Source organism: Scophthalmus maximus, chromosome 2 (genome assembly GCF_022379125.1).
Source record: "Scophthalmus maximus strain ysfricsl-2021 chromosome 2, ASM2237912v1, whole genome shotgun sequence".
In the NCBI taxonomy this organism is placed as follows: Eukaryota; Metazoa; Chordata; class Actinopteri; order Pleuronectiformes; family Scophthalmidae; genus Scophthalmus; species Scophthalmus maximus.
The window spans coordinates 14,412,025-14,435,178 of NC_061516.1; the positions used below are offsets into that span (position 1 = coordinate 14,412,025).

Consider the following 23,154-nt stretch of genomic DNA (forward strand, 5'->3'; position numbering starts at 1 on the left):
GTCGGGTTCCAAGTCACACTAGTGTCCACATCCCTGACCACCAATGTTTCGATTCGACTGTAAATCACTGCAATCATTCATTCAGCGATCAAATTCGTGGACACGCTGTGGGGCGACGGCATCATGGGACTCGGGGGGGGCTGTGCAGAATGGGGAGCTGACAGGCGATTGGCTCGGAGCATTTCAAACTGTGGATCCCGCGGACGGATGTTGTGTCGCGATAGGTTTCCTTTCTTCTTGCGGAGCCGTGGGCCACTTCCGGTTTCGTGACGACGTCGACGGCGTTGATACAAAAAGAGCGAGGAGGAAAACAGGAAAAATACCCTTCGCCGCGAGAACAGTGGGAAGTCAATTGAACGAAAAGAAAAAAAAAAAGGCCAGATCCGTGTCGGCGGATCGCGCACGTGTCCGCCCGACTGACGGTCGACGTCGCGACAGTGCGCTGGCACGACGCACGGGCCGTGAACGCTCCGAGATAGTCGGAGTTTATTGTTCTTCGGCTGCTCCCTCCGGCTAACTGAGCTATTTCGGTGCTGCCCAGCGCCGCCGACCGACGCTAGCTAGCGCCAGATGCCAGCGCTGCGTGCGCTCGCCCCGAGGCGTCGACCCGCGCGCGGCTAGGCAGGAGACGGCGCCTCGGTGCGCGCGTCGTGTGGCTCGGTGACATCGGTCGGGCGACGATGGCAACGTCGGCGCTGTACGCCTGTACGAAGTGCAACCAGCGGTACCCGTTCGAGGAGCTGTCGCAGGGCCAGCAGCTGTGCAAGGTTCGACCCGAGTGTAAACAAGACGCGGTCGTCCTTGTCTGTTTGTTCTTCTTCCACCGCCTGGGCGCGATGGTGTTGCCACGAGCAGCACGTTAGTCGGGCTGGGGATTATGCAACAGCGTTTATCTTTGCAATCTAGACACGCAGATGCAATCACTGTCTTTTCTTTTCTTCTTTCTTTTTTTTCTATCTCACTTCAACACGACCAGGGTGTTTGTGACGTTGGCAACGGCTCGTCCGTCCGTAGTATGACGACCAGCTGAATGTGGAGCCACGAGGCACTGGAAGGAGTTTTATTATAAAAAACAAAACAAACAAACTTGTTGCTCTTGTAGAGCCGCACTGTACAGAAACATTTTTTTTTATTTATCCCTCCAAGGGGGAAAGTGTTGAAATGCAGGAAGGCAACTTTGTGCGCCTCTGATCCCGTCGTTATTTGCCAAGTGTGATGATGTGTTGGATCATGGAGTGAACAAAACCAGCTCCATGGCATTCTTCACTTGTATACACCCACATTGTCTGGCACCGTTTCCCCCCCAGATGTTGTTGCCGACATTGAGTTCTAAAAAACAATTTTAATGAACTGTCTAGTCCAGCGGCCATTTAGCACGGAATATAATTCCTCCGCTTTTCGTGAACAGACGCTGACATGAACTTTAATTTGTCTTTTTGTTTCCGTAGGAGTGTCGCATCGCACACCCAATAGTGAAGTGCACATTCTGCAGATCCGAATTTCAGCAGGAAAGGTGAGACACATTCACCCAATGATTAATTTCAGCTTAAATTCTTTCTAATATGGTGAATTTCTGCACATTTCTGTACGTCATTTGTCTTGGATGTATGCCCCTGTTTATCCTTTCCAGCAAAACCAATACAATCTGCAAGAAATGTGCCCAGAACGTCAAACAGTTTGGAACCGTGAGTAACAAGTTTCCCCCATCTTTCCCCTTGAAGCATTTTTTAATTCGTGTTGTTTTAACCAAATCAAGTTGCACCTAGTTTATATTTACTTAAAGTGACGTGGAGTGTAGGTAAACTTCTAAGCTTCACCTTTGTCTTTTGTCTGCCCTCACAGCCCAAACCCTGCCAGTACTGTAACATCATTGCAGCTTTTATTGGAACCAAGTGCCAGCGTTGTACTAACTCAGAGAAGAAATATGGACCCCCACAGACCTGTGAGCAGTGCAAACAGCAATGCGCCTTTGACCGCAAGGAGGAAGGCAGGAGAAAGGTACAAACACGACACACGTGCAGTCTGATTATACACTGAATACGTAACAGCAGGTCTCACGAGCTACTGTCTCCTATACCCTTCTCACAGGTGGATGGGAAACTGCTGTGCTGGCTCTGCACTCTGTCCTACCGCCGTGTCCTGCAGAAGACCAAGGAGCAGAGGAAGGGCTTTGGCTCCTCCAACTCCTCGTCCCTGAATGAGAAAGACCACCACTCCAGACCTCACCACCATCACAGACACAGCAGTTCTCACCACAAGTATGCCCTTTGCTCTGTTACTTCTCACTCCAGCACTTTCATGCTCGAGCTGCTCAGTGGGGCCAGTGCTTTTAAAGACAGGGTTGTGGAAAAATTTTGTGTCTGTCGTATGCTGCTGTTTTCTAAGCTTACCCGTCTTTTACAGACTGAGTGGGAGCTTGAGTCCTGAGCAGGAGCAGGGACTGTGGAAGCAGAGGTAAAAATGTCCCTCTCTTTTCACCAACATAATGCACCTGGTAAAACTGAGTATTGATGGATTTTTGGGGCCCAAATTTTACATATTCATCTGATCTTCTGTGCAGCCATAAATCGTCTTCAATCCAGAAGGAGACTCCAAAGAAGAAACCAAAACTGGAGATGAAGCCATCCAATGGGGACAGGTGGGATAGATGTTGTCACTATTTAAGAAAATATGAAGTGAATTAACTTGCATCATTGTTGACATAAAATACTTTTTGGCATATTCCTTCCTATGTTTTGTTCCCTCATGTTGACTACCCATCTTAGCATTAGGCTTATATGCTTCTGTTTCTCCCATCAGTAGTTCCATTACCCAGTCAATGGATTCTGGAGGAACGGACAACTTCATCCTCATCAGCCAGCTGAAAGAGGAAGTGATGTCGCTGAAGAGACTTCTGCAGCAAAGGGATCAGACCATCCTAGAGAAGGATCGAAAGGTAGGACACTGGCCTCGCCTGACCTCCTGATCCAATGAGTCCAGTTACATCATTGTCGTGTGCTTGGATTTGCTTGAGGTACTGATCATAAAACTCTACTCTAGCTCACAGAGATCAAAGCAGACTTTCAGTACCAGGAATCCAACATGCGTGTGAAGATGAACCAAATGGAGAAATCACACAAAGAGTCTATGGAGCTGCAACAGGTAGGAAACTACATACATATACACATAGTGTTTTCATTGTTGTCACGATATGAGCATGTGCAATAAATACATTGCAATAAAAAGACTGCCTGAAATGCATTTGCAATGAGACAAAATCCATTTATTTAAACTCACCATGCATCCACACAGGGTTTCACTCATAAACCATTATAAAACTTAAACGCTCCTTTATGGTCGGGCTGCAGCCGCTCCTCTCTGACACACACGTCGGTGGAGACCAGTGAGAACATTATACTCGAGTAAGTGCAATCAAAACTTTTGCAAGTAGAAAATAAGAGTAATTTATCATACAACAATGAACAAGCTTTTCAACTGCTGCCCTCCAGCGATGTAAGTTTTGCGCACGCACAGTGTGCTTGTTAAGCTTGGAATGAACTGTTATGAACACACTCATATGGAAGCTTAATGTATGTAGACTTCATATGACTCATCTTCAAATTTGTCAAATTTTGTAAACTCAAAGCTTCACGCTAAGACAGCCACCCCCTCCTCTCAAGCAGCAACGCTGCACATGATGAATCCACATCAGCAGGGGGGAGGAGGAGAGACGAGATAACTGATCCTGACTGATTGTCTGTGTTCTTCACTCAGGATTAACATTAAGTTTATTGACAATTTACATAGAGGTAGTATTGAGGTTGTGTACTGTAGTGACTCTAAACATTGTTGCTGCTTCAGAAACTGGTTGTATTTATTCATTCATTTTGTATTTATTTATAATTAATTATAATATAATCAATAAAGGACCCGATAACTTGTACTGCATTGATGAGATAAATATAACACTGACGAGAGAACCGCCACTGCCTCACACTGTTCCAACCTTAACATAATCTCCAGCAACTTGTGCTACATCCACATAGCTACGTTTTTTCGTTTTAAGACGCATCACTATGGTTACTTCGTCCACACTACAGAGTTTTGGAGTGCCTAAACGGAGAAGTTTTGAAGCCGCTGCTCACCCTGAAAACTCTGGGCCAGCGTTTTAGAATGGACTGGTAAAAACAGAGACGTTCAGAAACGATGACGCAGTTGCCCGACTTGACCCCCAGCGACGAACACCTTATTTAAATACTAGTTCCATCTCATCCTCAGTCCAAGAAAATAATCCCTGCTCTAACTTTTCACCATAGGTTCAAATTTTTTTTCTGTACTGTACTAAATGAGTAGCCGGCCTGCTTCCTCTTTACACCAGTACGAACATGCATATACGTTCTCTGGTGTGTTAGTTTGGACGGGGGTTAATACTGATATGGAGCTAAAATTATCGCATTTAGTTTTAAAACAAAAACGTAGTTGTATGGATGTTGCCTGAGCCATTTTCTGTAAAACTCTGTAAATGAGGATCTGTGGCTGATGTGATCCTTTTGTTTGATTTCCCAAAATGTTTCATCAGTACAGTCTATGCAGTCAAATGAAACAAAACATTTAGTTTGTAGGATTGGATGAATGATCAGTAAGCGGTAAAAAAAATGAGTAATTTCCTCAACAACAAAAAAGTGCAATATACACATGCATTGTGATTTTATAAATATTTCCACTTAGGTATTAGAAATTGCGACTATGCATGTCATTTCTAACAGTAAATCATTTGTTTCCACAGTCCAAGAACAGGGAGTTGATGAAACAAGTGGCTGCGCTGTCTAAAGGAAAAAAGTTTGACCGGACAGGAAGTTCACTGCTGTTGCCCTAACAATAGGCTGGCCAGCGGGTAACGACACAGAGCAATTTCATGGTTGTAACACTGTGAAAGTCTCCCTCCTACCTTTCCTCATTGCCATCAACATTGATTACCTAATTTGTAAAGCCAGAGACCATGTTCTACATGGATATCAATTGTTGAATGAAAGAAACCTTTCTCTCAATGTCAACATATTTTAGATATTTTATGTCGCCTTTTCCACTGGATCAAGATGGAGTGGAGGATGGAGCTCTCATTTTTAACACTGCCGGGCCAAAACAAAAAGCATTGTGTGCATATGTGGATACCATTCTGTCTACTCAATATATCCACTTAATTTTTATGGATGTCATGCAATTTATTTATTCAACTGTATTTCTTAGCGTTTTTTATTTCCTCACAACATACTAAGAGAATATCCCACATTTGGGGGTTTTCTTCGATAGCAATTAGTTATATTTTTCTAAATGGATGCTATTGTGGAAGACAAGTTTCCTCCACGGAGACCTTGCGCAACTTTACAATGTATGCAAATGAGAGAAAGGTGACCACTGAGCTGCTGCTCAATAGTAAAGAACTCTCAGTAACAATTCATAAAACAACCAATGAACACGTTGAAAGGCTGTCTGATAGAGAGACACCTCTTGGCTGCCCTCTTTCTCACCGTGTGACAGCTATAGTGCTTTGCTGTTTCTCTTTAGTGGAACGATTGTAATACTGCATGATTTTACTGCCAGATACCACATGGCATTGTGGTGGAACTTCTTTTTTTCCCCTCCCCTTTTTAATTAGTTTTTTAAGAATCACTTGTAAATGTATTACTGGGGTCAGCCATTGTATTTAAACTATTGCTTGTATCTGTTTTAGTGAGTACAGTATATGTATGGTAAGGCCAGTTGAAATTAACATGTCTGTAGAAGATGATTTTTAAAGGAACACACCTTTCACCATGCATTATTGGGCTGGTTTCATACTGTGGCATCCAGGATCACTTTTGTACTTTTTTCCAAACCAAGTGTTTTAAAACTATTAAAACTGGCTAAACTGTTACTTTGTTTGATTTTTTTCAGACTGTACATCCATTTGGGATTTATGTAATTAAAATATTATAGTTAAATTTATACACCTTGCACATTAACTCTTAGCCATCAAAAAGTATTAAGGATAGGCAAAGTACATCTTTAAATTCCCCTTCAATTGGTTGTTCTGTCATTTAAAAAAGTATTCTTTATTTTGCTGCCTTTTTTGAAGTACAAATATTGGTATATAAAGCTTTTATAGAATGATGTACTCAACTTAATAGTCAGAATCTAAGTGTCAACTTTACAGGGAGTACCAGGAGCCTGTACTACGAAGTGAGTTCAACTTCCCCTTACATTGATCAACATGGATAACCTGTACTACGAAGCTGGATATCAACTGTCTTGTGTGGTGATGTCAATCAGAGTGAACTTTTGATTCATGATCATGAGAAATATGGATCATTGTTGTTACGTATCATCACAGTCTACTCGTGTTGTTCTGAGCTGCAGTGATAGAATAAGAAAGCAAAGCCCTGTGGAGAGATTCAGGAATCAAATAATCTTTATGAATTTTAGTGAAGTTTTCCTCAATGGTGGAACCAGATCCCCATTGACATCCGGACAGCAGAATCCCTTCAATGATTCTGTCACGGACTGAAAACTCACCTGTTGAGACTAACCCTTACTCCCTGAATTTAATAATAATGTTTAAAAAAATCAAAATGAGCACTTGAAGCTGCGTTACCTTTTTGATAAATGTTTATGCACTCTATCGATTCTTGCACTTTTGGGTAATATCTTCAAAAACCTGATTTATTCGCGATATAATTGAGAAGAACTACACTACCCACAAACCTAAAGTGTAACATCGACGTCTCTGATTGGTTGGAAGTCGTTAGAAAGGCATTCGCAGTGGTTTACGGGATGAGTAGTTCCTACACTCTTAAAATAATTAGGTACACAGTCTTGTATCTTTGCCCTTTCTATGTTTTCCTTTATTTGGCCCAGGATAAATGTTTTATGGTAAAGATTAATCTCGTGGTTTATTTACTTGGTTCCAGGCTTTAAACTCTTTATTTTATGGAACATCAATGGGAGTGAGTGAATCGGAAATTCACTTCCGGAGCCGTTCTAAAAGTGGGCTTCACTGTTGAGCTCATATATCTGCTGGATCTTTTATCTCGAAGTCAACTTGCTCCGGAGCAGGTTAGCCGTTCAGCATAAGTTACTTACCGTGGTAATTTACCCCGGTAAGAAGATAAACCAGCTTCATAGAACGGAAAAACATGAGCTAAAGCTGAAGTTACCTCGATAACCGCAAATAGTTCGTAGTTCAGGCCTGTGAACGCATCACCGCCGTGCTCTTCCGGGTCACGTAGGCTTTTCCGCTATGTAGCAACCGTAGCTAACTGCGGTACGGTGCGTCGTGTGAGACACTAATAAAAACAAAGTTTATCCCGAGCGCGGGTGTGTTCAGCTGAAGTAGATACTCCTGTGTTGTTTTATGTCTCTTTATCTCACATAACCGGCAGAGGTACGGGAGAAACATGTGTCTTTAAAATTGAATTTTAGTTAACGTATCTTACGTGTTTACAGCTAACGTCTCGCTCACTCTGCCAGACTGAACTGTCGCAGGTCAACAAGCTACATGTATGTAGCATTCAGCACATCCGAGCGGGATTAAACCCAAGCTTACGAGATCCGAAGAGAAATCACACGAGGTGAGTGTATGTTGCATCAATGCAATTTCTGATTTGTGGTTTTCATCATATACGTCTACCGAGAGAGTTGGCCAACTTAGGCGAACAAATGCAGTGGCGCTTTACATTGCAGCCCAGCCAATGCTAACGTGATCTGAGTTGTAGGTCGCAAATCTTGAGGTCACAGTAAGAAGTACAGAAGAGTATTGTCCCAGCTATTTTATGATTTATGATAAGAATTAATAATTATACAGGCAGCAAGGTTAGTTACACATCAAACAGCGTTTTCCACAATGTCTGCTCCATATCATGATGCAGAAATAACGTAAGAACATTGGTAGGAAACGACAGTATGAAGGAAAATATTGACATGTAAACCTTAAATTTAATTCAAATTGTGCAATGTCAGTTGATGTAGACGCAGCTTGAAATAAACATGTTTAGTCTGATGAAATTCCGTATTGAAGAATCGCTCGTGCTTAATCATTCAGGGCTCACAATGATGTCTCACTGAAGCCACCTGGCATATGAAGATGAGCCAAAGGCTTAGAAGGTGTCAATGTTATGTCTCATGACCTTTCAGGATGTCGGACTCTGACAGTGACGAGGACCAAGATCGCCCTTTCTCCATCACTGGCTTCCTCTTTGGAAACATCAACGAAGATGGGCAGCTAGAGGACGACAGTGTTCTGGATAATGTAGGCGTTTAAAGGATACTTTTCAAATGCCTTATTTAAGAAATCGTAGAGGGTTTTGTATAGCTTTTATAATGAGACATTTCTGATGACAGTTGTATACCGTGTACTAATTTTGATGAGTTTTCTGCTCTAACCTGTTATGTGCGTGGCTGTGTTCTCTCTCTACCCTTTTTCTTACCCTAGGAATCCAAAAAGCATTTAGCTGGTTTGGGTACCCTGGGTCTGGGCTCACTCATCACAGAGATTACAGCTAATGAAGATGACGATCAAGTGGAAAACAGAGACTGTGGTAGTGTGGATGCTGAGGGTGAGAGTAGAGACTGCATATGATGGAACTTTGTATATATGTAACCTGGGACAGGACAGAGTAACATTTTTGATATTTTGCTTTATCTAGGTTGGGTGAAAAACAATGACGATGCAGTTGATTATTCTGACATCAGTGAGGTTGCAGAGGATGAGACAAAGAAGTACCGTCAGGCCATGGGGTCTCTCCAGCCCAGCAGGAAAACAGGTGCCCATCTTGCAACGCACAAGAGTCCTATTTATTTGAGTTTTTCCTGCTTTTATTTATTTTTCTCCTAAGACATATGCAACTGTTTTTGATCTTTTAAAAATAAAGACATTTTATATTAAAGGTTCAATGCATATAGGATTTTTTGACATCTAGTGGTTAGGTTGAAGATTGTGAAGTGTGTAGGAAGACCTACGGTGGCCTTCTGGTAACGTAAATGTGTGAAAGGCCCTTTTTCAGACCAGTGTTTACTTTGTTCGTTGTGGGCTACTGCAGAAATATGGCAGTTCAGTACGAAGGACTGGTCCTGATTATGATATGGTGTTTTATTCTAAATCATCTCAAAACTAATCATTCTTAGTTTCACTAAGTTACACACTTTTTGACTTTTTGTTTACTCTTTTATTTCTGTTCACGCAAACCTTTTGATATTCCTTTATCCTAGATGATGAGGATGACTATGATGCCGACTGTGAAGATATCGACTCTAAACTTATGCCTCCTCCACCACCACCAACTCTTTCAATACCTGTTAAGAAAGATGAACCATCCTCTCAGAGCCCAAGTGGTATTGAAATGTTTATACATAATTAGCTACAGGGTCGACATTTTGTTTGGCTTACCCTCTTTCGCAGAGGTTTAATAATAATAATAATAATAATAATAATAATAAATTGCATTTATAGAGCACTTTTCATTGCTGAAAGCAATTTTTTCTCAAGCTATAAAACCTGAGTCTGTAAAGAAGTGAATTCGCAAAGAGTACTAAAATGTTTCTATTGCATTTGAAGAATGATTACTATACTAAATAAAAATTAAGTAAATTCAATAGCAATTCATGTTACGTTCATGTATTTTAAAATCGCAAGTATTGTGGTCATAACCTCAATCCCTGTGGTTCCTTGTAGTCGGGGAAGAGGGTGATGGCATCATCCTGCCCTCCATCATTGCGCCATCATCTCTGGCTGATAAGGTTGACTTCAGCAGCTCCTCAGACTCTGAGTCAGAAAGTGATCGTCCTTGCCAGGGTTCCAGGGCTGGAGGATCCCCAAACATGCTTACCCTCCCACTTGCTGGTATCATGCAGAAGGACGCTGCCAAAGCACTCCCAGGTGTCACAGAGCTCTTCCCAGAGTTTAGGCCTGGAAGGGTAAAGTGTCTTCTTTTTTTTAAAAAACTTTTTTTAAAATCATCATTATTTTTAAATCAATGTGTGCACTGAAACCCGTTGTCTCGGCTGTACTACCAGGTGCTTAGATTCTTACGACTGTTTGGTCCTGGAAAGAGCATGCCATCCGTTTGGAGGAGTGCCCGCAGGAAGAAGAAGCGGAAGCACAGAGACCCTCAGCCTGGGACGCCTCCTCCAGAAGGAGAGCCCACAGAGGAGAGCCAGGAGAAGAAGTCCGGGTGGATTTATGAGTACGCCCTCCCTCCACCTCCAGAGCAGTGTCTCTCTGATGATGAGGTGAGTCATTGTGGCTATAGCAGGCTCTCATAATGTCACGTGGTAATGTAAACAACACTTTAAATGCTTCTCTGTGTGTTATCCAGATAACCATGATGGCTCCTGTAGAATCTAAGTTCTCACAGACTTGTGGTGATGGGGACAAGGAGACGGAGTCTCGGCCTAAAGTAGCAGAATGGAGATACGGTCCGGCCCAGCTCTGGTACGACATGCTCGGCGTCCCAGAGGACGGAAGTAATTTCAACTATGGGCTCAAGCTAAAAGAAGAGCAGTCCAGTGAGGCTCAGCAGCAGGATACACCTAAAGATATTACAAAGACTACTCAGGAGGTACACTGACAAGAACATCTGTAGCCATAACAGTGAAACTGCACTGACTATGTTACTGATATTGTGTATACTATCTCCAGTTTCAGAGGCAGGACGATGATGGTGAAAATGATGATAATGATGACAGAGATAAAGACAGAGCGGACCTTGAGAACGAAGTCTTCCTGATGGTCACTCAGCTACAATGGGAGGACGATATTATCTGGAATGGGGAGGACATAAAACACAAGGGCACCAAGACTCAGCGAGCCAGCCTGGCGGGATGGCTTCCCTCTAGTATGACCCGCAATGCCAATGCTTACAATGCTCAGCAGGGTGAGATGCCAGGAAAAAAATAAAGAATTCTAAAATTATTAGTACACAGGGATAAATGATGGCGAGTCAGCCTGCTGAAATTTTTCAAATTGAATAATATGTTAAATCTTACAGGCCTGACGAGAAGTAATTCGCTGTTGGTTCCACCTGCGCCTCCACCCATGCCCAAAGTATCTTCAATCTCTGGCTCCAAGCGGGAAAAAAACAGCCATGATAATCACGGTGAGTTTATTTTTATGATCACATTACAAATAATAATAATAATCTCAGCTAACTTCTCATTTTTCTGCTTCTTGTTGTTTTATGTCTGTTCCTCCGCAGCCCCACATGAAGAAGATTCTCCCTGGTTCTCAATTTTTCCAATTGACAGTGAAGAGTTGGTGTACGGACGCTGGGAAGACAACATTATCTGGGATGACCAGGAGATGGATCACATGCTCGCACCACCAGTTCTAACGCTGGATCCTAATGATGAGAATATTATTCTCGGTATATTAAAAAATAAATTATTTCATTATGCTACTTGTTCATTTCTGTTTCATCAAACTTAGATTAGTACAACATTTCACCCACAGGTTATTTCTAATCTGCTTGTATTGACGACCCCATGAACTGTCTCTTGTAGAGATTCCAGATGAAAAGGAGGCAGCAACGTCCCACTCCCCATCAAAAGAAAATAAAAAGGAAACAGCCTTGAAAAAGAGTCGCATCCTGCTAGGGAAGACTGGGGTGATAAAAGACGAACCACAGCAGGTACGCTGCCTCATCAAGGTTAGGGGAAGCAATATGTTTGATTATGGCAAATGGCAGTAGCTGTGCTTCTTCAATGGAGGTGTGGGTCATTTTAAAACAGAAATGGTAAAATATGTCTCTAATCAGGAAGATTTAGGCTAGGTAATACCTTTGTAAGTTTAGACTGAATGGTATTTGGACATTGCGGTAAAAAAAACAAAAACGTTTGAAAACCTTTCTCTCAACTCAGAACATGTCCCAGCCTGAGGTGAAGGACCCCTGGAACCTCTCCAATGACGAGTTCTACTATCCTAAACAGCAGGGCCTGAGGGGGACCTTCGGTGGAAACATCATTCAGGTAAGCATTGGGATGGATTCTGACAAATCGCATAGAATAGACGGAGTTGGAGCCGTTGGAGCCGTGACCTGTGAGATGTAAGCTGACGTGGAGTGAATTGTGCTGTATGAATAACACTTTTGTCTTTAACAGCACTCCATCCCAGCTCTTGAGCTCAGGCAACCCTTCTTCCCCACTCATATGGGGCCCATGAAGCTACGCCAGTTCCATCGGCCGGCTCTGAAGAAGTACTCGTTTGGAGCATTGGCTCAGCCCGGTCCCCACGCTGTCCAGCCCCTGCTCAAACACATCAAGAAGAAGGCCAAGGTGGACATCTGGTCAAAACAAGCACGAACATACTGATAAAAAAGTTTCTCGTACTTCTGTTTTAACATCAGTTGTGTCGATACATTTTTGTATAGATGAGAGAGCAGGAACGGCAGGCGTCAGGAGGAGGAGACATGTTCTTCATGCGAACCCCGCAAGACTTGACAGGCAAAGATGGAGATCTGATCCTGGCAGAGTACAGTGAAGAATATGCCCCTCTCATCATGCAAGTAGGCATGGCAACAAAGATCAAAAACTACTACAAAAGGGTGAGTGTCTTTTTGTTTTGTTTTTGCATAGGTCTTGAAAAATCTTAGCGCCATGTAGAACATTTTCTAACTTAAAAACATTCTGAGTCAAATTTATTGCCTTTGTTGGCAAAGAAATGCAGACTTGTATACAAATAGGTGTGACTTTTACATTGATTTCAGTTTGCAGAATTGTTGTGTGTATTTCTTTTGTTCATTTCTGATAATCACATCCAACTTAGTGAATCTTGGAGACATGAGATATTTTACTTTACTACTTTTACTTTTTGTAAAGAGTTGTTTAACTACATCTTGGCATTGTTACCGTATTCTTCAGAAACCTGGAAAGGATCCCGGAGCACCCGACTGTAAATATGGAGAGACTGTGTACTGCCACACATCCCCTTTCCTGGGTTCTCTACATCCTGGACAGCTGCTCCAGGTCAACACTGTCATAGTCAAAAATTGAATACTAAGATCAGCCGAACATATGGAGCATCACTGTCCTGTTATCGTTGTAAACTTTGATATATTTTGTTTTGTATCTTTTAGGCTTTTGAAAACAATCTTTTCCGTGCTCCGATCTACCTGCATAAAATGCCAGAGACAGATTTCTTGGTTCTCCGAACGCGACACGGCTACTACATCAGAGAGATTGTGGACATTATTGTGGTTGGTCAAGAGTGCCCCTTGTTTGAGGTTCCTGGGCCCAACTCCAAACGAGCCAATACCCACATCAGAGATTTCCTCCAGGTAGGTTTGATTTAATGACCTCTCAGAAAATTAAGCTGTTGTTGGCAGCGAATGCTGAACTGTCACTTCTGCATTATGTAGGTGTTCATTTACCGCCTGTTCTGGAAGAGCAAGGATCGGCCCCGAAGAATCCGCATGGAGGATATAAAGAAAGCTTTTCCCTCGCATTCGGAGAGTAGCATCAGGAAACGCCTAAAACTCTGTGCTGACTTCAAACGTACAGGTAGACGCTGCTCTTTTATAAATCATGCACCTTCTATGTGCACCTTTCACTAATCATCATTATCATTTGTTGGACTAATTTAATCCGGTTGTTTTGTATCAGGGCTATGTTGAGGTTATAAAGAGATACTCTGCCGTTTGAAGCTGTGTGAGTTCAACAGTGCATGTGCCTTGAATTGACAGACAGGAATCTGAACAGGGAAAGAGATTTTAACGGCTACTATGGATATAATCCTGAAGGTAAGATGTAGTCTAAGGTCAGTAAAAGGACACAGGGTGCAAATGTTCAGTATTTACATCAACATATCAAACAAGGTTTTTTTTCTACAATGTACCTACATATAATGTAAACAAGGGCAAGAGTTGGTTTGGTTATTCTACTTCTTGATATGCGCAAAACTATAGTGGCATGGACCTGCAAGGATGAGATGATCTCCACAGGCAGCACCCCACCACTAAATCTGAGGGAGGAGCAGGGGAGAGTAGCAGCTGTGTCTTTATTTAATACATCCCTTGAACTGCTGGTCGAATAAAATAAATGAACCCTTGGATTTAATAACTGGTTGAAACCTCCTTTGGCAGCAATGACCTCAAACAAGTGCTTCCTGTAGCTGCAGATTAGACCGTCACAACATCCAGGAGGACTTTTATTCCTACAGGACTACCTCAGCTCAAACATGTTCTTAGGATTGTTTGTTCATAATTGTAACGCAAATGAAGATTTTACCATATTTTAAGCAAACTTGCTCTCCGAAATGGAGATAAATCCAAAGTCTCATTTATTTTTTTCTTGTTTGTATTTGTAAATGTATGCATTTATATTTCTATGATGTATTATCATGTAAAGATTTTCTTCTTTTTTGTGTCAATGACAATTCTGCTTATATTCACTAGATAACTGTGAGTATGAATGTTGATTAAAAATGTCCTCGTCTTCCTGCCAGGGATGGACTCAAACTGGTGGGTGCTGAAGCCCGACTTCAGATTGCCTACAGAAGAAGAGATCAGAGCCATGGTGTCTCCAGAGCAGTGTTGCGCTTACTATAGTATGATGGTGGCAGAGCAGAGACTCAAGGTAACCATCATAATTTGATTTAGTTGGTTGACACCAGTTAAAATTGTCTCCACGGCTTCACTATAAGTTATTTTACTCCTTCAGGATGCTGGATATGGTGAGAAATCTTTCTTTGCTCCAGAGGAGGAGAATGAAGAGGACTTCCAAATGAAGATTGATGATGAGGTATTGATCCAAGTGCTTCCTGATAATTAAGTTAAATATTCCAGACTTAACAAAAAGCTTGTCAGACTAACACAGCGCTGATCCTGTCTCACACATCCTAGGTGCGGACAGCTCCATGGAACACGACAAGAGCCTTCATTTCTGCCATGAAGGGGAAATGCCTGTTGGAGGTTATGGGCGTGGCTGATCCTACAGGCTGTGGAGAGGGTTTCTCCTATGTCAAAGTGCCCAACAAGCCTACGCAACAAAAGGTCAGACTATCTAAAGCAAAGATTCTGGCGCTCCCATGTTCCACTTTGCTTATGTATTGAGGAAGAAAACTTAGATCATGTGTGGTTTTTCAGGATGACAAAGAGCCACAACCTGCCAAAAAGACAGTGACGGGGACAGATGCCGACCTGAGGAGACTCTCACTGAAAAATGCCAAACAGCTGCTGCGCAAGTTTGGAGTTCCAGAGGAAGAAGTAAGTACATGATTCTATGTAAACGTGAAGAGAAAGGTAGAAAGGTGTAGTAGTTTAAGAATTCCCCAAGTTTGATGTGCAACAACTATTGTGTGAATCACAACAATGGATAACTTAAACTTGCTCAGTCTCCTTGATATGGTTTTGGAGATTTGCTTATGGGGACAATTCTAAGAAAAGTACATAACTGTTGTGGTTTGGTTTTGTTTTTACCTCATCTGTCAGGTCTCACAGTGATTGTGTGTTTCTATGTTTGTTAGATCAAGAAGCTCTCTCGCTGGGAGGTGATTGACGTGGTGAGGACCATGTCCACAGAGCAGGCACGTTCAGGTGAGGGACCCATGAGCAAATTTGCCAGAGGGTCTCGTTTCTCTGTTGCCGAGCACCAGGAGCGCTACAAGGAGGAGTGCCAGAGGATCTTTGACCTGCAGAACAAGTGAGGCTCTCTTTTTTGTTATTAGAAATTCGGTCCGAGCACACTCTGAGACATTTTCCTTGCTGCACCTCCACCACAGGGTATTGGAATCGACAGAAGTGCTCTCCACAGACACAGACAGCAGCTCCGCAGAGGACAGTGACTTTGAGGAGATGGGGAAGAACATCGAGAACATGCTGCAGAACAAGAAGACCAGCTCCCAGCTTTCCCGTGAGAGGGAGGAGCAGGAGAGGAAGGAACTGCAGAGGATGCTAATGGGCGAGGAGAGTGACCGCGACAACAAAGGGCGCAAGGAGCGGCGCAAAGGCTTGTGTACTTCTCATAATTACTTCTCATGGTGCACTGAAGACATGCGTCAACTGTGTAAATTTGGAAAAAACATTACATCTCTCATTGTAAACTTCTCTTCACTCTATAGCCAGTTCCTTGTCCACCAGCTCGCATAAGGACGACGACACGTCCTCCGTCACAAGCCTCAACTCCTCGGCCACAGGAAGGCGACTTAAGATCTACCGCACCTTCCAGGATGAGGATGGCAAGGAATATGTCCGCTGTGAGACGGTGCGCAAGGCTTCAGTCATTGATGCCTACACCAGGATCAGAGCCACCAAGGATGATGAATTCATGTAAGTCTCTCTAATCAAACGTAAAGCTCTGTTCTCCTGTTCTTTACAGTGGTGTTTGGACTGTTTCATAATCATGGTGCAGTTTCAGGCTAAGATCAGGCACATTTTTGTTATGTTATTGTAAAAAATAAGTTTTGTAAAAACCAAGTCTGGTCTCTATTGTGCCTGATTTAATCAAATAAAGCAACACACATTTTAATACAAACATTAGCATTATGGCATGCACTAATATTAAAGTAATATGTGCTTCTTTATGCATAAAATACCGTTAAAGCTTTGCTATTATGATTTGCTACAATAGGTTAATGTTAACGTGGATGTCAATAGTGTTGGGTTCGCCAATGGAGATTAATGGAGGTTATTAAGGAAATCATCAAATGGACCAGTGAATTTTAAACAGCCAGTAAAATATTTTGTCACTTTTGTTGCAGACGAAAGTTTGCCCTCTTCGATGAGCAGCACAGAGAAGAGATGAGGAAGGAGCGCAGACGTATTCAGGAGCAGTTGAGGAGACTGAAGAGAAACCAAGAGAAGGACAAGATCAAGGGGCCCCCAGAGAAGAAGGCCAAGAAGGTCAAAGAGAGGCCAGACCTCAAGGTAAAAGTAAGCTTGCTGATTTAGTACTATTCTCTTCTCTTTCACCTTTTCTTCACCAGCTTTTTGGTACCCAGCTAAATGCAGATCTTCAAATATCCTATATCACAGTTAGATGATTTTTCCTGTTCCTTAATGTTTGCCTATTTTCCCTAGCTAAAGTGCGGCGCATGTGGAGCCATAGGACACATGAGGACCAACAAGTTCTGCCCGCTGTACTATCAAACCAACGCCCCGCCTTCGAACCCAGTTGCCATGACAGAGGAGCAAGAGGAGGAGCTGGAAAAGACTGTTATCCACAACGACAATGAGGAACTGATCAAGGTGGAGGGCACCAAGATCGTACTGGGCAAACAGCTCATTGAGAGGTACTGGATCGTCCCTGTTCTTAACAAAAGTCCAGTATTTGCTAAACTTGGGTCTATGCACCACGAGAGTTCCCCCTGATACAGGTTGTATCAATATTTGTTTCTCCCTACAGTGCTGATGAGGTGCGCAGGAAGTCTTTAGTGCTCAAGTTCCCCAAACAACAGCTGCCGGCGAAGAAGAAGAGACGTGTCGGCAGCGCTGTGCACTGTGACTATCTTAATGTAAGCAGCGACGCCGTACAGCTTGTTTTCAACACTTATTGAACTCGGCCCCTGTAGCTGATCTTTTCCTCTGTGTCTGTTCACAGAAACCACACAAGGCCATCCACCGCAGACGCACCGACCCCATGGTGACCTTGTCCTCTGTGCTCGAGAGCGTCATCAATGACATGCGGGATCACCCCAACGTAAGATCTGTCGGGAACATGCACATATCATTGTTCCCATACACTTCCTTCACTGCAGTGCAATCTCGTCCCAACTGCCGTCTCCTCTTCTACGCAGACGTACCCGTTCCACACACCAGTAAATGCCAAGGTTGTGAAGGACTACTACAAGATCATCACTCGGCCCATGGACCTGCAGACGCTGAGGGAGAATGTACGAAAGCGAATGTATCCGTCACGGGAGGAGTTTCGTGAAGCAGTGGAGGTTATCGTCAAAAACAGCGCCACCTACAATGGTAAAGTTAAAAAACTTGTATTTTAACCTCTTCTGTTCTAAAAGTGTCTCTGGTATCGGTGTGTTGAGATGGCTTTCTGTTTCTGTTCCTTAAGGGGCAAAGCATCCGATAACACAGGTAGCACAGTCGATGCTGGACCTGTGTGACATGAAACTGAAAGAGGTGAATGTGAATGTTTTATCTCTCACATCTTCCTGTCCTTTTGGTGTATTTCCGCATTAACTGTGAAACCTGTGTGTGTGTGTGTGTGTGTGTGTGTGTGTGTGTGTGTGTGTGTGTGTGTGTGTGTGTGTGTGTGTGTGTGTGTGTGTGTGTGTGTGTGTGTGTGTGTGTGTGTGTGTGTGTGTGTGTGTGTGTGTGTGTGTGTGTGTGTGTGTGTGTGTGTGTGTGTGTGTGTTTGTTTGTTTGCAGAAGGAGGACAGGCTGGTGAGGCTGGAGAAAGCCATCAACCCCCTGCTGGATGATGATGATCAGGTGGCCTTCTCGTTCATCCTTGACAACATCGTGACCCAGAAAATGATGGTTGTTCTCGATGTGAGTCACTCTTTCTTAGCATTTCCATAACCGAGTCGTTTTTTATAAATGTTTATTTGTGCAGGTTAGATACTTAAATACTCACTAATGAAAAGGTAACATGCAACAAAAGTAATGATCTGTAACTTCTAAATCCCTCCCATCTCTACAGTCATGGCCGTTCCATCATCCTGTCAACAAAAAGTTTGTGCCCGATTATTACAAGGTGATCGTTAGCCCCATGGATCTGGAGTCCATCCGCAAGGTGACGGGCCATACAAGGCATCAACCCTTAACATACATATACTCATTTGATAGTTTTGATCAGCGATACAAAGACATTAAACAGAAAATGTTCCCTTTTTTCTCTTTGCATTTCATGGTTCAACAGTACATCTCCAAACACAAATACCAGAATCGAGATAACTTCCTCTCAGACATCAGTCTGATCCACGCCAACAGTATCAAGTACAATGGTAAATATGTAACATCCCTTTTTTTTGTTGTTGCTGAAAACCAATGTATATGGGTATTTAGTAGTGTTGTTGGTTGATTCGGGTCCAAATCTTGACATTTTAGTGCAAAGGGTTTGAACTATACACCCAGGGTGCGGTCGAATTGTCAAATTGGCTAAGGAAGTTTCCTAAATCTTGAAGTCACCCCGAAGTATTTGATCAGCAGCCATGATAAGAGCTGTTCCGATTCTCTAAATGCATAGGAAAGGTTCTTCAATGCTTCCTTTCCTATCTACTTTAGCATAAGGTACATTAGTCTTTCCTATACAAAAGGAAAGGAGAAATAGACGCCCCACAATTCATTGCTTCAGCGATATTTAACGTGACGCACTAAATTGAGGAAGTAGAAGAAGAAGAGTATGAATATGACCCAGAAGAGACGCATGTCATCATGTAAGCTACTGTTACATATGAATCATTTACATCTGATGTCACACTGTGGTAAAACACTCTGGATGGAGCCGCTGGGTTTTTTGTCGTCCATCGTCGTTTCACCACGGCAGACACGTCAATAACATCCTCCATCGCATAATGATGTAGTATAGTGAAATTTGAGTCGGATTCTCTGAGTAGCGCTGTTGACTTGTCCTAAGTCCTATGAATCCTCCTTTACTCCTTTCCTTGACCTCATGACGTGTGTGTATATATATATATATATATATATATATATATATATATATATATATATATATATATATATATGTGTAGCAGCTGCCCTCTACTGGTTGAAACCAGGCTATTGCAATTGAATTTTGCAATTGGCTGATGTGGAGGCATATCTGTCGTCAACCACCCCCTCCTCATAAAAACAGTCTGAAATGTTTGTTTTGGATTGACTTTGGGCTTTATTTGGATTTCCAAAGTAGTGGCACCTCAGCATAACTACTATGTGTGTCTTTCACAGGCCCAGATAGTCCTTACACCAAGACGGCCCTGGAGATTGTCAATGTGTGCAAGCAGACCTTGGCAGAGGTAACTGATTCTTAGTTTTCTGTCTGCGGGTTAAGGGGGAAGAATCATGACTATTTTATGCAGTAAAATACATTGTACAATGAATGAATAAATGTATAGGCCCTCTGTTTTTCACATAACTTATTATTGTAGAAAGTAATTAAAAATATACCGTACTTGCAGTGTGTGAATAGTGTACATTTATACAATACAGAGGATTATAAAAGAAATTAAATCAGATTCTGATTATAACAACACTGCTCCAGGAAGAGGTTTATTTCTTTTGGAGATTTAATTAGAACATTTGTGAGCTAAATGGATCCCAGTATTTAATTCAGGAAAGACACTGATCAGTGCTGTAACGAGTGCCTGTTTTCGTGTTCCCAGTATGATGAGCACTTGACTCAGTTGGAGAAGGACATCTCGACCGCTAAAGAGGCTGCTCTTGACGCTGCCGACTTGGAGTGTCTGGACCCGATGACTCCTGGACCATATACGCCACAGGTAGGGGAGCAGCCAGGACTCGGGTTTTGTTTACTAGTTTGTGGTTTTCCGGTTATTTCGCTACGCGACCATGCAATACACTTGAGGCCTCTAGCTGTTTATAACGTACCACCCCGAGTAGTCTAGACTTCTCTCAGCAGTAGCGTCCTCACCACACCTTGTAGTTCTCTTTCTGCCCTTGTACTATTTTCCCCACTCGTTCTCTGCACTAACTCCTTTGTAGACTTTCATGTTACCTCTCCACAATCTAGTTTCCTCACTGTTGTGTCTATTTATCCCAACCTGTTTTTCTCCCTCGCTCCTTCTGTCTTGTCTCCTGTCCTTTGTCTACGCTGCTCTGTGTGGTGTTGGCCAGCCTGCTGATCTGTTTGACAGCAGGGCTTCAGGGAGTCTGCCCAGAGAGCCCAGCAGCCTTTTCTCTGAGGGACCTCTAGTGGTTGCTTCAGAGAAGAGAGCGGGGCAGGTATGGAGAGAGACTGAAACAAGGCTTGCAACCACATGCCGCCTCTCCTCAAACTATCCTCAGAGCACTAAGCTTGTTTATATGCCTTGTTGTGCAAGTGCTCATTTAAACGTTTGTTGTGTCAAGCGGGCGCTCTCAGACGTTTATGATCGCATTTCTCAGGGACGCCACAGCAGACGACCTGGGGAGGAGGAGTCGGATGTTGACATTGAAGGCTTTGAGGAGGAAGATGATGGCAAACCTAAGACTCCTGCTCCTGTAAGACAGATAGATTAATTGAAAAGCCATGTAGTACATTTACATATTAATTAAGTACTATCGGAATCACCCCCATTAGTGGTCATGGCACTGTTATGGCCAGAAATGACCATGTGACAATTTTTATCTTTTCAAACAAGTTTGGGAAATGTATCACTTAAATTCCTCTCTCATCTTCTGGAGATATTAATTCAACTATTCATTATTCTTTTGAGTATTTTCTACATAATTAGCGTCCATACGGCAGTCTCATTTACCTCTCGTTTGTCTGACCTGTGTCACTAGGCGGAGGATGGAGACGGAGATCTGGAGGACGAAGACGACGAAGAGATGTTGCTGCCGCCTCGCAGACGGCTGCACGACCATGAGGATGAAGAAGAGGAGGAAGACGATGAGGGAGAGCACGGAAGGTCCAACCGCCCTGCCCAAGCCAGTGTGTTGTACCAGGACCTGCTCATGTCCGACGGAGAGGATGACGCCAGCGAAGAGGAGGGTGACAACCCTTTCTCCGGTGAGTTCACCTCGGGGGAGGAAGTGGGTTCTCTTATATCAGAGAATGTTATCAGCTTAAGGTATAAAAAAAACAAAACAACATCATAGAGGGGGAACTTGAGATTCGCACTGAGATAAAGTGAGAAGTAGAGTCACTTTCTAGAAGTCAGACTTCTATTCAAACTAACTTCTTTTTGCAACCAGTGGAGTCACCCTCTGCCGGGCATTCCAGAGAATACAGGCTTCAGACACTTCCGCATTGACTTCATTTTCCGGAACCGGTGACTACGTCCATTCTCATATACGTTCTGGTGTTGTGTGTCCCTTTCAGCCATCCACCTGTCAGAGAGCGGTAGTGACTCTGACAGAGAGCTGGATGTGCGACCTCCACCTCCACGGAGAGCTCAAGAGACCGCACGCATGGGGATGGAGCAGGACGAGAGCATGATGTCATACGATGGGGACGGGCCTGACGAGCCGCACATGGAAGACAGCATCGTCAGGTACTACAGGCCACGGTGTGAATGATACTCCATACTCTTACCATTCTTAAGAATAAAGAATATTTAAGTTTCTCTAAATCTGTTAAAGATTTACAAGCATTTTACCATCTTACTGTAATTTATCGTCAAATTGTCCGAGTAGATTTCCCTCACAGTTTAACCATTGGTGGATGCTTCATTTCTATATCAAATCCTTCAAATAATGTGACGTGAGTCCTCAACACCTCTTACCAACCTCCCCTCTCTTCTGTATCAGTTACGGCAGCTATGAGGAGACAGAGAGCCGGAGTCAGATGCAGCCGTTGAACATGGGAAACGGAGAAGAATACGGTATCAGTGAGGAGGAGGAGGAAGACGAAGAAGACGAAGCACGGAGGAGAGCTCCAGCTGTGCTCTCTCAGGTCCAACTTAGTGAAGACGAGGAGAGTGAAGAGTTCAGATCTATCGGGGGAGACAGCGACATGGACTCTGACAACTAGTGAACCTTTTTTTACACAAAGTATCAAGAAAACAAATTGATTCTACATCAAGAAATTGAGATTTCTCAGGTGAATATATTGTACATTTTTTAAATATTTTGTAAATTATGGTTTGTGTTTATAGCTTCCTTATGTACCGTTAGCTCTGAACCTTTTGGGTACATTTCTGTTTACCTTTTTATATGTTGACTGATGTGCACAATGATACATCTTGACATTGAAGTGTATGTTCAGTTGTAAACTAATTTCATATCCTGCGGTCACAAAAAGTTCAGCAACTCTGTTGCCAACTTGAAAAATAGAATAAACATGCAAAAAAATGTACAAACAGCTGTCTTTCAAAAAGATCTAGTCATATATTACCCACAAACATCCAGTTCTGGCTATGTCTTAGTGAAGAGCACTCCAGCACAACACTGCTCTTCCAGTTTCTACATCCTGTCACTACAAAAAACATAAGTAGAAATGTAGCCACCATTGGGTAGGATAGGTGGGTTAGAGAGTGAGCTTCCTGTTTTGCGGACGTCACCTGTTCAGTTTCTCTGACATGATGGTAAACTG

At 42.9% G+C, this 23,154-nt stretch overlaps 2 protein-coding genes across 14 annotated transcripts; both read left to right on the forward strand.

The window, feature by feature from the left end:
- The first annotated feature begins 228 nt into the window (after nucleotides 1–228).
- On the forward strand, nucleotides 229–5,893 carry fam76b (family with sequence similarity 76 member B). 2 transcript variants are annotated; one of them, XM_035624784.2, is made up of 10 exons: nucleotides 229–767; nucleotides 1,449–1,513; nucleotides 1,631–1,685; nucleotides 1,843–1,998; nucleotides 2,089–2,258; nucleotides 2,404–2,454; nucleotides 2,561–2,638; nucleotides 2,803–2,935; nucleotides 3,040–3,141; nucleotides 4,766–5,893. In XM_035624784.2, exons 1-10 carry the CDS (start codon nucleotides 681–683, stop codon nucleotides 4,853–4,855), a joined length of 987 nt encoding a protein of 328 aa, XP_035480677.1. In that variant the 5' UTR covers nucleotides 229–680; the 3' UTR covers nucleotides 4,856–5,893. The 2 variants fall into 2 exon arrangements, with proteins under 2 accessions (XP_035480677.1, XP_035480676.1); XM_035624783.2 differs by having other exon boundaries at nucleotides 231–767; nucleotides 2,800–2,935.
- Nucleotides 5,894–7,238: 1,345 nt separating this feature from the next.
- taf1 (TAF1 RNA polymerase II, TATA box binding protein (TBP)-associated factor) lies at nucleotides 7,239–22,917 on the forward strand. 12 transcript variants are annotated; one of them, XM_035625900.2, is made up of 43 exons: nucleotides 7,241–7,399; nucleotides 7,486–7,586; nucleotides 8,149–8,263; nucleotides 8,447–8,570; nucleotides 8,661–8,777; nucleotides 9,223–9,345; nucleotides 9,686–9,927; nucleotides 10,027–10,242; nucleotides 10,329–10,571; nucleotides 10,652–10,886; nucleotides 11,001–11,108; nucleotides 11,208–11,375; nucleotides 11,512–11,639; nucleotides 11,869–11,976; nucleotides 12,109–12,282; nucleotides 12,378–12,551; nucleotides 12,868–12,972; nucleotides 13,083–13,283; nucleotides 13,365–13,506; nucleotides 13,689–13,745; nucleotides 14,450–14,580; nucleotides 14,665–14,745; nucleotides 14,847–14,996; nucleotides 15,090–15,209; nucleotides 15,470–15,645; nucleotides 15,725–15,957; nucleotides 16,064–16,271; nucleotides 16,703–16,874; nucleotides 17,022–17,233; nucleotides 17,347–17,455; nucleotides 17,542–17,640; nucleotides 17,738–17,915; nucleotides 18,010–18,077; nucleotides 18,327–18,449; nucleotides 18,601–18,693; nucleotides 18,820–18,904; nucleotides 19,848–19,915; nucleotides 20,282–20,398; nucleotides 20,754–20,861; nucleotides 21,024–21,119; nucleotides 21,405–21,630; nucleotides 21,943–22,129; nucleotides 22,371–22,917. In XM_035625900.2, exons 3-43 carry the CDS (start codon nucleotides 8,150–8,152, stop codon nucleotides 22,591–22,593), a joined length of 6,042 nt encoding a protein of 2,013 aa, XP_035481793.1. In that variant the 5' UTR covers nucleotides 7,241–7,399; nucleotides 7,486–7,586; nucleotide 8,149; the 3' UTR covers nucleotides 22,594–22,917. The 12 variants fall into 12 exon arrangements, with proteins under 12 accessions (XP_035481794.1, XP_035481796.1, XP_035481795.1 ...); XM_035625901.2 differs by having other exon boundaries at nucleotides 7,239–7,586; nucleotides 18,330–18,449; XM_035625903.2 differs by having other exon boundaries at nucleotides 7,239–7,586; nucleotides 16,703–16,868.
- Nucleotides 22,918–23,154: the final 237 nt, after the last annotated feature.